The sequence below is a fragment of the Polypterus senegalus genome, chromosome 6 (assembly GCF_016835505.1).
Source record: "Polypterus senegalus isolate Bchr_013 chromosome 6, ASM1683550v1, whole genome shotgun sequence".
Lineage (NCBI taxonomy): Eukaryota > Metazoa > Chordata > Cladistia > Polypteriformes > Polypteridae > Polypterus > Polypterus senegalus.
The window spans coordinates 69,314,098-69,331,299 of NC_053159.1; the positions used below are offsets into that span (position 1 = coordinate 69,314,098).

Here is a 17,202-nt window from a genome sequence, read left to right on the forward strand (position 1 = left end):
ATAAATAGATAAATAAGTACCTTCACCTCTTTAAAGTTCATTTTCACTGCAACACCTGAGAAAACACATTTTGAAAAAGAAATGTAGAGACTCAGGAGAATTTGTTGGGAAATATGCCGGCTATGTGTTGTATTGCTGGATACATTTATCTTACTGAAGAATAACTGGGAGTACATGAGCTTCAGAAGAATTCTTCATAAAATCCTTTAAAGTTTAACTGAAGGATGAAATTAAACAGACACCAAAGAACTTCACCTGGTTAAAGTAAATGGACATTGATATTAACAGATGCTCTTATTTCAAAAGGACTGAGTCTTTTGTCAGTGCAGGGCTATCACAGGCAAGGCACATTTTTGCATAAAGTTAAAGGAACACAAGAACGACTCCATTTTTAAAATATCATGCTTCTAACAAAGAGCTAAATTCTAAATTTATATGCTGTGACAACATTCTTATTCGTGCCAAAGGGTAAATTTATTTTAGGTTATATGTTAAAAACTGCTTAATTAGATTTAAGGAAAAGAATGTTAAAGACTCTATAATGATTTGAAGTATTGTGTGCAGTTCTCATTTCCAGACTACAAAGAAGGTATAGAAACACTAGAAATTGTACAGAAACTAACTGAATTACTGGACTACACTCCAGTAACCTTGACTTACACAAACAAATAGAGACCTAACTCAAGAACTGAAAACGCTCAAGTACATCAATAAAGTTGAAACAGCTGAATTATTCCAGCGCTTGAGGACAACAGAAATTCTAGGGAAGTGCATTAAAACAAAGGGTCATTGGAATCGGAAAACTACTGAATCATGCAACTGATGCAAAAACCTTTACAGCTTTAAAAAGGGTCTAGTTGAGACTTAATAATTAAAAAGCAGATTTCTGGACTGAATGATTGTTTGCCAATTGTAAAATTGTCTTATATACTTTGATTAATCACAATTTGCTACAATTCAGGAAGCAGTTATCCTCTAGGCTGCTTTCAAAGTAGTATACATTTTGATAAACCGAACACTCTAACATTAAAATATGGATTATTTCTGAATCTTTAAACAGAGTTTTATTCATAATGGGAGAGACCTTGGCAATTTAATTTTTTTTTATTTTATTCATTTTATTGCAATCATTCCATACAAAACAATCAATTTTTACAAAAAGCAAAAATAAGAATAAGTCGACCCCCACCCCTGAGAGAGAGCAAAGCAAACGGCGTAAAATTTAAGGCTTGTAAACATACCTAAATTAATAAGTTTGATAAGCCAATAAAGATGAATGCAGAAGACAAAGAAATACAGAAATAATTGCTTCCTCTGTGCTTTAAGAGCTTATTTTAAAATATTACTGCTTAGATCCTGCCATGTTTTGAAAAAAGTCTGTACTGATCCTCTAACTGAGCATTTGATTTTTTCCAATTTCAAATAGTATAAAACATCAGTTTCCCATTGACTTAAAAGAGGAGAGTTTGGCTTCTTCCAGTTTAGCAGAATAAATCTGCGTGCCAAAAGTGTAGTGAATGCAATCACAGTTTGTTTGTCTTTCTCCACTTTAAACCCATCTGGAAGAACCCCAAACAGAGCTGTTAATGGGTTTGGAGGGATTGTGAGACCAAGACTGTCTGAAAGGTAATTAAAAATTTTGGTCCAAAATGATGTTAATTTGGTGCAGGCCCAGAACATGTGACCCAGTGAGGCTGGGACTTGATTGCAGCGTTCGCAGGTTGGATCATGCCCTGGAAACATTTTGGAGAGTTTTAGACAAGACAGATGTGCTTGATATATAATTTTGAGTTGAATAATTGTATGTTTTGGGCATATGGAGCTTGAGTGAATTCTCTGCATTGCTACTTTCCACTCCTTTTCTGATATATTAATTGAGAGATCTTTTTCCCAGTGTCCTCTTGGATCTTTAAAAGGGAGCGACTGTAAAATAGTTTTGTATATTGCAGAGATGGTGTCTGAGCTCTTGAGATTGAGCAATATTTTTTCCAGCATGGATGAGGGTGCAAGATGAGGAAAATCGGGAAGGTTCTGTTTAACAAAGTTCCTAATTTGAAGATAGTGAAAGAAATGTGTAGCTGGAATGTTAAATTTGGAATGTAATTGTTCATAGGATGCAAAGATGTTGTCTATATAAAGATCTCTAAGCAAGTTAATCCCAAATTTTTTCCAGATGTTAAAAACTGCATATGTTCGCGAAAGTTGAAAGAGGTGGTTCTCTTGCAGAGGTGCCACAGATAAAAGCTTCTCTGTCTTAAATAGCTTTCTACATTGGTTCCATATTCTAAGTGAGTGAAGCACAATTGGGTTATTAGTATATTGCCGATAACTTGTGTTTATTGGGGTACAGCGCAGGGAATATAAAGAAGTACTGCAGGATTTTACTTTATTGCGGACCAAGCCTGTGTATGTTCTTCTATTTGTGTCCAGGTTTTTATCGCTTGTATATTTGCTGCCCAGTAATAAAACTGGAAGATAGGTAGAGCCATGCCGCCTTCTGCCTTTTGACTTTGTAGGGTCGCTCTTTGGATACGTGGATATTTTGAGTTCCAAATAAATGAGGTTATTGTTGAATCTAATTGCTTAAAAAATGATTTATTGATGTATATTGGAGTGTTTTGAAATAAAAAAGGAGCTTAGGAAGAATATTCATCTTAACAGTGTTAATTCTTCCAGCTAGAGTGAGATGAAGAGTTGACCATCTATGCCAGTCTTGCTTAATTTTTTCCATGCAGACGGTGAAATTTTGTTGATAAAGAGCTTTATGTTTACTTGTGATGTTTACCCCTAGGTATTTAAACTGCTCTGCAATGATAAACGGTAGGGTATCTAATCTAATATTATGTGCTTGAGAATTCACTGGAAAGAGTACACTTTTATTCAGATTAATTCTGAGACCAGAGATCTTTTGAAATTCTGTGAGTGCTGTTAAGACTGCAGGCACAGAATTTTGTGGGTCTGATATATACAGTACCATATCATCTGCATATAATGAAATTTTGATACAAACTGAAGCTTCTGTATTGGTATACAGTAATCTGATCCATGCACAAATGTTCGGGCCAAACCTAAATTTCTCCAATGTAGTAAAAAGGTATTTCCATTAAATCATGTCAAATGCTTTTTCTGCAACCAATGATAATATTTCTGGGGTGTTTGATTTAGTTGGTGAGTATATTACATTAAACAGGCGTCGAAGATTTGAAGATAAGTGTCGGCTCTTGATAAATCCAGTTTGATCTTGTGATATTACCGAGGGGAGCACTTTCTCCATCCTTCTAGCTATGATTTTTGAGAGTATTTCAACGTCATTATTCAGAAGTGAAATTGGTCTGTATGATGCAAATTGTAATAAGTCCTTATTTTGTTTTGGAAAAACGGTGATTAGTGCTTGGCGAAAAGTTTGAGGAAGAGTTTGATTGTCTCTGGCTTCATTAAATGTTGCTAATAGGAGGGGAGCTAGCTGAGCGGAGAATTTCTTATAAAATTCTGCAGGGTAGCCATCAGGGCCTTGGCAATTTAAAACTGACTTTAGTCTAAATTCTTCTAAGATGAGAAACTACAGAATAAACACGTGAAATTTCACGAATAGAGGACAGAGTGAAAAGAACAGACTTGAAACAGCTTGAAGTAATTCTAAAGGAGCATTAGCATTAAGGAGAAGACACCTATTAAATTTACATATTGCAAATTTCCTTACTTCATTTACCCACATTCAGGATGGCAACTATTTTGACAAATCACAGAAGGGACAGAACTCTCGTCAAAACAATATTTCTAGGGCAAAAACATACAACTGACGTAAATTTTGATTAAAATGTTAACTAGATCTGAGTCAGAAGAAAACTACTCTATACTAAATAATACAAGTTGTTTTACAAAAACAATTCAGGATAATACTAGCACAGGGTCTGTTACATACTAAAAGAGCAAGCAGGGACCCAAAGGGTCTGTGAGCATTTCTGAAGCACTCAACTTATAAGTAATATCATTAAATTTCAACAAATAATAATTTGGGACATGGGTGGTAGGAAAATATTCCAACATTTTGCATTTTATTTAATTTATGCACCACTTTTCCTTAAAAATTTTGCAATTAAAAGATTGTTGGTTTCTTTTGTTTGCAGTGGGTGAAAACAAAAAAGCTGGGAAAAGAACTACAATTTTGCTTATTCTACAAAGACATTCCAAAATGGCCTGGGCAAAAGTACTGGATACTTTTAGACGTTTAAAGAAATAATTGTACTGTAGTGGTACTTCAAGCAGAACTTGAAGTAGTATCACAGGTGTCTTAGATCCTACTCTGCTGGGCTCTTGAGCAAGGCCCTTAACCTGCAGTTGCTCCAGGGGTGCTGTACAATGGCTGACCCTGCGCTCTGACCTCAAGGGGTATGCGAAAACTAACAAATTCCTAATACAAGAAATTGTATAAGGCGAAATAAAGAACAACAACAAAAAAAAAAACGTATAATTTTAAATGGACCAAAGTATTCATTCATTCAACTTGAAAACGTCAGATGAGATCCAAGCCGACCTTCTAGCACAAGAAGCAACAGTTTCAAGCCTCGTAATCCATCACTGTCCGAATGAAAATTATTCTATGGTAGAACACCTAGAAAGACACTACTTACAAGAGTGAAACAGAAAAACTCAACTGGAGTTTGCCAAAATGCAGGTTGACAAGTCACAGTATTGCTGGGAGAACATCCTTTGGACAGACAAAACAAAACTCAAGCACTTTTTTAATGACAGAAAACAAAACAAAGCTTTCAAAGAAAAGAACACCATCCCTTAGTGTCAAGCATGAGTGATGTTCTGGGGCAACGTTTTTGACTCTGCTACTGGATACCAATAATCTGTACAGGACACAATGAAATCAGACTATATATATGGGCATTTTAAAAATGAAACATACAGCTCAGTGTGAGAAAGCTTTGTCTCGGTTGCAGGTCATGGGTCCTCCATTAGCATAATGACCTGAAACATATCTCAAAAAGCACCGAAAAATTGTTGAAAAGAAAACATTGGACCTTTTTGAAGTGGCCTGCTAGGGGTACTGATCTGAATCCCATTGAACCTCTGTTCAAGGACCTGAAGCTCACAGTTAGAAGAAGGCACAAATCAAACATAAGAGATGTGGAGCAGATTGTTCAGTAACAGTGGGCCAAAATAAAAAAATACAAAAAACATAGAAATCTCATTCAGAACTACAGAAAGCCCTTATTTGCATTGTCTCCAAAGTCTGTACTACAAAACTTTACGTTAGGAGTATTAATATTTTTGTCCATGCCATTTTCATTTGTTTCATTATTTAAAATAAGCAATGCTTCTGGTATATTAAATGTGAAATAAACAATGGTGAATATAAAATATATTCATCAGTTTCAACTTAGTTCAGAGAAAGTTATGCATTAAAAAAAAAATTATGAAGAGTACTGTCATGCATGTGTGTCTGACGATCTCTTGAGCTCTGTCAAGATATGTAATAACCTGCCAGGACAGGAGAGCGTGTTATCGCTAATGGCATTCTCTTCATTTCCTCCTGCAGCAACAAGAACCCACCTACTAAGGGCATTTGAGTCCGCCCCTTCTGGCCCATTGGCTACAAGGCCTCAAATCTCCCAGGAGACAACTTCACTTGACTGGCGGATGAGAATGAGCTCTGACGCATTTTAATTTCAAACTGTTTTTGACTCCTTTTGGGAAATATTACTAGAATAATTTTTGTTTAGCCCAAAATCCTGGGCAAATTCGCCAAGATGGCATTTTCTTTCGTTTGTTTTGAACTGTTGTTAAGTGACACAACCTGGTTGGTGCCCCAAATATTAATCTCGTCATCTGTCGTTTCTTGTACTCAGCTGCACTACCAATATTTTCAGCCCCTTTCTGAATACATTTGTGACAGTGGTTCAATGACAGCGTTTTGGATATAATTATCTAACATCAAAATAAGAGTAAGTATGTGTAGCATAATTTGTTCTGGTATTTTCTTAGAGGTTTGGTAATCAAAGAGCAGATATAATAGTACATCTTTTTAACCTTCTTCTGCTCAAAGATATTACAGACTGTGATTAGTAAATACATAAAAAAGGATGTGCACCAATCTCAAGCTGATGTCTCTGTTCTTGCAAAGGAAATGTAATAGCTGATAATTTATTTTTGACAACATCCTCTCAAAAAAGTACTGTTTCTAGCTTACTGGAATAATACTATCCATCAGGGTCACAGGGGTCTGCTGGAGCCAATCCCAGCCAACACAGGGTGCAAGGCAGGAAACAAACCCCGGGCAGACCACCGCAGGGCAGAATATTACTAGATTACTGAAATAACAATGGTCTACGAACTGCATCTGACACATTAACTTTAATCTTAAAAGCCAAAGCTGAATTTGGATTTTTCGAGTATGAAGGAGTGCTTAAATGAGTGTATTACATTTTTGGAAACAAGATTTAAAATTATGGACTGACAAAGATTCATAAACTAGTGGTTCTAAACTAACCTGTTTTACTGAGAGAAATATATGTAGGCTGGATTACAAACTAGACTGCTTTCTGTGCTTCTGTGTATTTTCTGTTGTATTTGTGAGTCTTTTCTAGGATACGGACTTTATTAGCTTTAAAATGTAGTTTAAAAAACTCTAAACTTTTAAATTTTCATGTCAATAATGGTAATCTCAAGACAGTTAAATTGAATTAATTCAAAGCAATTAATTGTACAACAAATTGAGAACAGGAGTATACAAACTGTAGCAGCAGTATACATCAGAATAAACATGAGATACTCAAACAAATCAGCAGCTGTAAAAATGCACATACATTCTTATCTACGTTTCTTCACTATAATTGCAATATATTCAAATTAAACAGCACATATAAATAGTACTATGAAAATGTCTTAAGCACTTGTCAAAAAATGGCATGAACTGGGAATGGTTTAAAAAATAATGCCAACATATTTACTGATCATCATTTCCTACAAAGTGAAGTAAACAGAACAGAACATAAACAAAATCAATATTTGGTGTGAGCACCCTTCTTTTAAGTACACTTGCATGCAGTTTCTGAACGTACTCTTCTCTTGGAAAACTTGTCACAGATCAACTGCACAATTTTGTCATGTATGAGCTTGGCATGCTCTTTCTTCATAAGCTTAAGAAGCTTGGGATATCCAGGTGTATATTTTTAAATCATTATTGAAAGTATTGAGACCTCCTCCATCACCGTTTGGTTTCCTCTCCTCTCTTTCTAAGACTCGGGTGCAGCAGGTTATTTGTTGGGCAAAGAAAATCTTTGGTTATTGTCTACCAACATTAAAAGATCTCTATATCGCTAGAGTAAAGATTGCAACTGACTCCACTCACCCCAGCAGCCATATGTTCATTAAATTGCCATCACAGAGGGTGTACAAGTCTATCATGACCCATACCACATGCCACCTCAGCAACTTCTTTGCCCAAATTATTCAGATCCTATATAGAGTTACTCATATAACTGGTAACTGTGCTGTTTATCTTATCTTTTCGTAAATACTTCATACTTGCTCAACTTGTACTATTTGACATCTGTATTATTTTGTATAGTTTTTCTATTTGTTTAAGTTAATTATGGAAGTTTGCAAATGTTTTTTTGAAGAAATTGTTGTATTTGTATAGTGGTTTGAACAGTGTTATGTTAATGGTGGGTTGAAATTGTGTTGTCTTGAGTTGGTGTTGTGATGTGAGATTTTACATATAACTTGATAAATGTTTTGTATGTCTTTATTTATAATTTAGGCAAACCAATGTAATTTAGTGGTACCTTGGTGAGAGGCATTCTTGTTTATCCCCCCCATGTTTACGACTTTTCTTTGTAATTTTACGACAGGATTTGGGGGATGTGTCTTAAACCAGTTTAATGAGCATTTCTTTGCTAAAGTCTTTTCCCCCATCCCCCATACAAAGCCAGGTTAGTGTAATATATGGTCTATGGGGCAGGAAATAAGATGTTCTATTTCACCCATTGGTCTGAGGTATGGCTGTTTGGAATTGGCTTGTCTCAGAGGCCTTCAAGTACCATGATGTCCTATTGGTTCTAGGAATTGGAGAGAACCTATAAATTTGCTTGCTCAACCACATTCTCTCTCTCTAACCAACATATGATGGAAGAAGCATCTCTCTTGCTAACCTGTGATGATGAAGACAACACAATGAAGAGCACAGCTCAGCAGCCATATTGAACAGACATGTGGCTGAAAGCTGAGCACCAACGATGCCTTAACTAGGGACATTTTAAGTAACTGCAAGTCTGTGTGCCACCTGAATTACACAGCACCATTTGATCAGGTTGTATGGTTGCCAATATTCAAATGTACTTTGCATTTTGTTATTATTTATGAATATTATCAGTAATACATTATTTTATGTGTAACTTAACTCCTGCTTGTCTTTTTACTACATCTAATTGCCTGAGGTTATAGATATAGAAGGGAAGGTGGGGATTAGTTATATACAGTGGTAAGTCTGTGAGATTAGGTATTCTAAGGCTACATATTAATAATACAATAGGGGACAGTAGAGCAATATATATTACTCTACCAAGATAAAACAGTTGGTAATACTGTATGTTGTATTCCATGTTTTGCACCCGTCCAGAGTCAATTCTGGTATGTTTCACATGCTAGCAATAAAGTGATTATGATGTTAAACCGCCTTCTTTACCACAACCTCTTCTTTTCATTATGGTTGTCCCCTGCCCAGTTTAATTTCATTCCCTCTCTTGCTTTTTCAGTTAAGCACCTATTTGTTATATTTGTTTAATCAAGCAATGGAAAGTAGTCCATTAATCTGTTTAAATATGTTATTGTGTTATAGTATTTCTTCACTTTTAGCAAAAATAATTTTTGGGAACCCTAAAATACACTAATTATCTTTCTGACAAAATAGTCCAGATGACTTTTGCAGATTTCTGTTTTTGAGTAAATATTATTTTTAATACATGGAAATTTTAGCTCAGAAAGTTATACATTTTGTAAAATATATTACCTTTTTCAGATTACTTTGTAAATGATCTCTTTCTATTTTGATCATATCTCTTTCCATTTCAGCCCCATCAATTGCCCTCTGTACAGTGAAAATTTCTATCTTTTGCTTTTCTTCATTTAACTGAGCAGGTGATCTAAAAATAAAATAAAAAGACAAGTTAATCTGTGACAATATCAGTTACCTATAGATAATTAATAATCTCAGTAAAACAAGAATTTAAGAGTATCATGATACTGTATATCACATTAGAAGCAGAGCAGTTTTAAACAATTAATTAATTGATTAAACACATAATGGATGAAACTCATTTGTGGTGAAACAGCCACGGAAAGCCCAATGTGATGCTACTGTAAGCTGGGGACAGATGGTATTTTAATCTACCTCCTTTGTTTAGTGATGGCTGTTCTTTCTTCATGTAAATTGCCTCTTACAAAACATTTTCAAACCAGTATTCTTCCCTGTGTAGGACATGAACATTCTCATCTTCAAAGGAATAAACAGCTGACTTTGTGACTGAGAAAATTCAGACATACATGTATATTGTATTGTACTGTAGTTTGGCGAGGGTTCCCTTTAACTTGTTTGGAAACATGAGATGATGGCACGTAAAATGTCAAACTACTGCAGCCATCTGAGCTACAGATGCCAGCAAAGCTTGAGGAGGCTTAAATCTTCCATAAGGGGACACAGGGAGGCAGAAATACCAAAGAAAACACAAAACCATCTGTTAAAATAAGTGGATTGGATAGATTCATTTCATGAGACAAGACCTATGGGTGAAGGAAGACCAATTCAGATAGAACTGGCAGCAAGGTTGACAGAGGAGATGTTCCACTGCATATTAGTTTTTATACAGAACAGACAATTGTCTCAACATGCCAAATCTAAGAAGAGACGGAAGAATACATCTGATTTACTTCATGATTGCCAAGACAAGTGATACGAGTGTAAGAAAGTTAATGGCAATCCAGCAGAAGAGGATAGGAAGGTGAAGAATGTACCAAAACCTTATGCTGGCAGAGAAAAGAGCCGTAGTCAAGGGACTTAATTTTTCACTTACACCTAAGCAAATTAGTGCTGTTGCACTGTTTTGGCAGCAGAGTCTGTGAACCACAAGAATGACATTCTAGAGATGTACACGGAATTGCTCCACAGCCAGGTAGCCACCTGCTAGAAAACACCATGCCTAAAATCTCCAAAGAAGAAGACAAAGTGTTGGCAAATCTAAAGAACATTTGGAACATGGTATATTGTTTAGGAGTGTGCTTATCCTAGTGTTATCAAATCTAAAGAAGAAACAGAGCATAGTTCCCGTGCCAAAAAGTCACAAGTGTCCAACCTCAATGACTACCATCCCATTGCACTCACTCCCATTATCATGAAGTGCTTCGAAAGCTTGTCATAAGGCACATCAAAACCCTGCTGCCACCCTCACTGGACCCCTTGCAGTTTAATTATCGCCGGAACCGTTGAACAGATGATGCAATAGCCACCACTCTCCATCTGGCTCTCACTCATACGTTGAATGCTGTTTATCTACTTCAGCTCCACATTCAACATGATTATTCCTCAGCAGCTGATGGAAAAGCCGAGCCTGCTGGGACTGGACAATAGCACCAAATTCCTGGGTGTCCACCTGGCAGAGAACCTCAGCTGGTCCTACAACACCAGTTCTTTAGCCAAGAAAGCCTAGCAGCAGCTCTACTTCCTGCGTAGACTGAGAAGAGCCCATCTTCCACCAGCTATTCTAACAACATTCTACAGAGGAACCATAGAGAGCATCCTGAGCAACTGCATCACTGTCTGGCTTGGAAATTGCACGGTCAGGGATCGTAAAGCCATACAACAGAGAGTGAAGACAGCTGAAAAGATCATCGTTGTCTCTCTTCGCTCCATCATGGACATTAACACCATACACTGCATCCGCAAAGCCACCAACATTGTGAATGACCCAACACACCCTTCACACTCACTGTTTACACTACTGCCATTGAGAAAAAGGTACCGAAGCATTCGGGCCTTTACCACCAGAATGTGTAACAGTTTTTTTCCCCAAGCAGTCAGATTCCTGAACACCCATTGACCGATCTGATATCTGATAGATGCGTTCTACTCTGCAATGTTGCACATCTTTGCACATTTGACTCACATGCACCTTGTTATATATACATCTTGTTATATATTATATGACTTTATGTTATGTGTTATGGATTCTTCATTGTCCTGTGTTCTACGTAGCACCATTGTCATGGAGGAGAGTTGTTTCATTTCACTGTATGCTGTACTACTGTATATGGATGAAATGATAATAAATACTCTTGAATTTTGAATTGAGTATTGAATCATAGCGGACAAAGGTAGATGCACAATGGTAATTAACACTACTAAAGAATATAATAAGAAAGTTATGCCCTTGCTAGGTGATAAAAAAAAAACTTATGAACTATTAAACAAGGATGCAAACAGCAGGTATAGGAAAAAGGTGATTGACTCCCCGCAGAAACTATAGAGAGAGACGGGGCTATTGACCGGGCAACATACCACCACCTGTACCCAGGGGACTCCACTCCCTGTCTATACAGGTTGCCAAAAGTCCACAAAGACGGGTCGCCACTATGCCAGGTTGTTAGAATGAGAAATCTGGTAACTTATAGTATCACAAAACTATTGGCATCTATCATTGGTCCATTAGTAGGAAACACAGATCACCGAGGAACACCTTGTGTTTTGTTGATAATGTAAGACACATAATAGTGGTGAAGGACAAAATGATAGTGTCCTGTGTCACATCATCAATAAACACTAGTGTCCCAGTGCAACTGGCAGCCATGCACGCCCAAGCAATTACACTGTCTCCACCATGTTTTACAGATGATGTGGTATGAGAAGTTATATGCATGCACCTTCTGTCAAAATGATTTATGACCTTTAAGCCCCGCCCCCATGATGTCATACCGGAAATCCCACCCCTATGACGCAAGACCGGAAAGTCCGGCCCCTCCACGTGACCTAGCCCTCCCCCTCCGGGACCTGATTGGTACAGGAAACTATCTGGGGCATTTTGATGGATGTCTGTCCCCTGCTTGAACTTACCCCATAAAACACTTCCGAAATACCGCTCTATAAACAGAGATGCTTTAAAATTGGTCTAAAATCTTTTTCCATCCCATTTTAAATATATTTTGATATATAAGCTTTGTAAAAATCACAGTTAAATAATAGGCAACAGCACCCTTTTTAAATTGCTTATTAAAAAAAAAACCTATCCTCGGTGTATAAAAAGTATTTCCCCACAAATAAATTTTTTTTAAGACATTTAAATGTCTAAAAGTTAGATCGCTTTCAGCGTGCAGTCATTCTGGGAAAAGGTAAAGATGCTTTGGCAAGCCACGAATACGGAGGACATTCCCAATACCTGCGGCGCTCGACTGAAGCTAAGGGTGGTGGTGGGGGGTGCGTTTTACAGCACAGAGATGGCAGGTGTGTGTGTGACAGGCTCAGTGTATTGTTCATGTGTAAATGAATAGGATTAAGAACTAGGCTGTCTGTTTTGATAATTTTTTTTTTATCCATCTTGGTGTAGGGAGTTAGGTTTGTTATAGTGTTTCAGGTAGTTACACAGATGTGTGCTGAAGCCCCTGGACCAGATCAGATGACGATCTTTAAGCAAAGGTCAGATCATTCGGGGGTCAGTGTGAAAAACAGCCTTACCTTGGGTATGCAAAGGTGACTTTTTTTTAAAAAATACAGGACTTTTAGGTGTCCGGCTTTGGTCTCAAATCCCTCCGCTACTAGCAAAGTCGTGGGTGGCACAGCAGAAGGGTTTCTGAATCATTTCTTAGTGAATTTATTGTCACTCTGAAGTGTGTGAATAGTGAATCTATTTGCATATCTGTACCCTGTTTCCTGATTATCACATAGTGTGAGAAAAGAAGGACATTCTGAGAAGCAGTTTCAGAGATCCATCTCCAACTATTTTAGACTGATTTTTTCAACTACCAACTTGCTGTAAGCGTTTGTTTTCTGTATGGATCCGCCTGTTTTTAAAAGTCTGAGGTAACGAAACATATTTACTTTATAAACTCTCATTAGGATAGCCGTTTGGAGACAGACTCCAAGGATGAACAGGACCTAGGAATTTATATCGAAGCGAATGCTTAATAGACATAAGGCAACTGTGTTTTCATTCATTTCGCTAAATGTAATTATTTTAATACAGACTAGTATAAGATGTACCTGAGACCAGCCTGTCTGTCTTTATTTACGTCTTTAGAGTTTAAAAAGTTTGTATCTAGACATTTGTCTGTGGTACCGGTTTCTTTTTCCGCTTTTTTTTCTCACAAAGATAACGGATCTTTGCAAGACGGACGTATAAAGTTTTCATTTTGCATCGGTGCTCAAGTCGCCGCGTTCAAGTATAAATTTCATTTATTTATCCTGTTCACTTTCTGCAGCGTTTAAAAGGTCGCTGGAAGCCGCCATGGAACCGTATGTTGTCGAGGTAACAGGCATGTCTTGTGCGTGTATTCATATTTATCCTCTCAAACCTATTAAACTAGTAATGAAAGGAATGGCCGCGCTTATGATGATTTTTCATTTTTTTGCTTAGCTCATTTCTATAACATAGGAGCATTTTGGCAAAGGAAAACTCTGTAAATAGCCTACACTTGTGCATTTAAACGGAGATTTATAAGAAAGCAGGTTACACACCTTATCCCAGTTTTGTAGGCCTATGTGCATGTAAAAGCACTCACCGTTACACTAGCACAAAATGTTGATATTTTCTGTCTACTCAAAACTAAAATTATTTCTATTAACACAGGGGATAATTAGAAATCATTTTACTATTTTTAATTAAAAACAGAAAAGCCCAATTATGATTTTTGTTTTGTCATGGGAGGGTCCTAGGGTGACACTTTTCCCCTTTATACTGTACTCTTTCTTCTGTAAACCTTAACACATATTCTTACCAAAATAGTTAATCACTTCCCAATTCCTGTAACTTCAGGTAATTAGACAGAGATCCATAACAGGCAAGAGAAAACTATTATAGGTCAAATACAGAGTTCCATAAAGCAAAATAAAGTGTGAACACCACACAACCTGGTATTGCTACATGTTTCGTTTTTTTCCAGGTATCAGCCATAAGTCAAGATCTTTCTTTTATTCTTTTTTGATCGGCTTTTGTACTGATTTTATAAAGGTAATCTAGGTACAATGTGGTCATCCTGTCTCCGAGACAACTTTTTCCTTTATTACATTTAAATTTCTTGTCTCTGAAAATTCATTCATAGCTCTTAGAGCCAGGAGGTTATAACGAGGTGTGCTTGTTTAACTAGAGACAAGGGATGTAAGAAGAGCTCTTCTGCACATCCGAAGTTCATTGAACTAAAATCATGTTTTTAAAATCAGCAGCTTTAGCTTGTGCTAGGGACCTCATAAATTGGTGCCAACAGCTCAGCAAGCTTGTATAGCTCACAAAATAGCAGAGCTAATTAATCTTTCTGCTTAAACTAATTATCAAATATTCAGGTAATTCTTAATTAAACACTAAAGCATTAGTGAACAAAATATATTTTCAGTAGCCAAGTAAAATGACCAGTTGCTTTAATATGAAAATAAAGCATTATAAGAAAAATCCCTTTTTCCAACAATTTTCTTGACTGGTCTTTGGAATCATCAGGGTCTTTCTGATCACATCCACCCCAAACATAGCATAGAACTTAATTTCTGTACTCATTTTAAATGATAATAGCTAGTATAAAGTCCCTAAAGGAACTGGAGACATTAAATATCTTCTATCATATATCTTTTCTTGCCAGCCCAAGTCATTCAGATTCTGCTTACAACACACATGTACGAACATTTTTCTTAAATGGCCAAATCTTTGGCCTGCTAATCATGAAAAAATCCGATTTTATTCTCATGACACTTTATTTGCATATTTTATTATACCTACTTAACTCTTATCGACATTTATCTACCTCTATATTTATTTTCCTGTATCAGAATGTAGTTTAAGTTAATTTGTTTTGGGTTCAATAGATGTATTTTTCATATTTTCGATTCTTGTTTTCTTTTTTTCACATCTTCGAGTCCCCTTTTTGTTACTTTGCGCCCCCTAGCGGGGTCCGCCCAGAGTTTGAGAACCACGGTGTTGGGTTTTATTTGTAAAACACTCTGTGGCATTTCAAGCTAAATTAGATTCCCTTGTTTATTCAGCCGTCCATAGGTGTTCCATTTTTGTTATAAATTGTATTTAGTCTCTCTTTATTTACTAAGCATGTTATACGATGATTAGAAAACAGTTATCTTGTTCAGGCTTTAATTTAAAGCAGCATTTTCATCAACAGGTTATACACACTTTGCTACTCAGAGGGCATTGTATAATACAAAGTTTTAGAAATTCTGTGAATGCTTGGTAAGAGCCTTCCATTTTACATCAGTTATGAGCCCCTGAAAATAAGAACGGTTATAGAAGGTTATAGGAGCCTGTACACTACAGGGCTGATGATGGTTAGGCTTTGGACACGTTAGGCCAATCAGGATGGAAAATGTTTTAGTCAATAGTTACATCATATCTATTAATATGCGTTAGCACAAGGATTAAAATTTTGCTAAAACTGTGAGGTTTTATTCTTTCTTTTAGGTAGTCCAGGTGACATAGGACAGCTATCGTTGAAAACTGCTTTCCCCTCTGTTTGTGAAAAAGCATCCTTGGTTTTAGTAGCATTCAGGGGTGAAGGGGATGTAAGTTTAAACTGTGATTCCAAGAGTCTGCAAAATTCTTGAATACAAGTCCAAGGACCAGTGTTTGTGCAGGGATCGTAGTCAGGGGCAGAGTTAAGCTCGACATTATTATTCCAAAATGAAACTTTGACTCGCCCCATCACAAAGATAAGACAGTACAAACTAAAATGTACAAATACTAAGTCACAGAGGAGATTAAAAAACATCTTAAGACCGGATCAACAAGGGATCACCCCAAGCTCACCGCACACTACAACAGAACCTACGTATTCTGCGGTATATTATCAGCTAAACTGTCATCTATGTAGGCAGTTCCACGGGGTTGCAAAGAGCTGGGCAAAACATTATTTAACATCTGCTAGTATGAGGCTAATTAACATTAGTCGGTTATTGTTAGAATCTTACCTGGCACTAAAAGTGAGGCTTGTGTTCCTCCTGATTCAGGAAGAACATTAAATATTGGAGTTTAGAATATTAACTAGACTGGTAGTCTTGATGGTAAGGACATTTGTGCCAAAATAAATAAATAAAGTTAATTATGAAGTAAATAACCACATGAAAAAGTGGAGTGATTACAATTTGAAAAACCACCGTCATGTATAAAAACATTTGAAATAAATCATAAGCTTTTTTGACATGCGCAGTCTGGAATAGTCTGAATGTGTCTTAAAGAGTTCATTTTTAAATAAAACTTAAAAAGGCAAATTAAAAATATTAAATCTGAATAAAACACAGAAGTATCATTTAATGATATCAATTAGGGTTAAGTATTATCAAGCACCGGGATCTATTTATAAGGTTTATTTAATTTAGTTATAAACAAAATGATTGTTGGCATTTTGCTTTGAAATTAACAATAGTTTGATAGAGCTTTAAGAATTAGAATGCAAGCCAAACCTCTACACTCTATAACAAAATGTTGCTGTTCCAATAGGAATATCTCGGATCTGTTTTATTTTAACCTTTTGACAAGAAGTCCCTGGTCAGGGAAATATACCACCTATATTGAAAATGAACAGTGCCAACATGCTAACTAAATAGATATAATCTAAGATATTTTAGAGTATGGCCCTGGGCGCTAACCCCATGATTCTGACCAACTAAATGGTCTGCACTTAATTGTCCAACTTCCTGTGGGTGCTATGGATCTTGTAATGGAGACTGCAAAAGATTCTATAATCTTTACTCTCTAATGGTCCATATGATGGAGATCTAGCGCCTGTGTCCACAGTGTTAACCAGTCATAGGACGTGATGTTCAAAATTCACCTAGGGTTTTTCAAAAGAGATAGGACAAGTGTGGCGTGTGTTCTGTATTCTCTTTTCTGTATTCACTATTCACAGTGACCATAACTCCGAGACCTTAGGTTTTTTATGTCGAAGTACCTTTCACTGACATGAATAAGAGACATCCATCAAAATGCTCTTGACAGT

At 36.5% G+C, this 17,202-nt stretch overlaps 1 protein-coding gene across 4 annotated transcripts in view; it reads right to left on the bottom strand.

Moving 5' to 3' along the window:
- Positions 1 to 17,202, bottom strand: part of LOC120531142 (centrosome-associated protein CEP250-like) — a 328,524-nt gene that overhangs the window by 75,158 nt on the left and 236,164 nt on the right. For all 4 annotated transcript variants that reach the window (XM_039756280.1, XM_039756279.1, XM_039756281.1 and 1 more), the window contains one exon: positions 9,020 to 9,152. In XM_039756280.1, the coding sequence (XP_039612214.1) occupies positions 9,020 to 9,152 (133 nt within the window). The remainder of the gene's footprint in view (positions 1 to 9,019; positions 9,153 to 17,202) is intronic.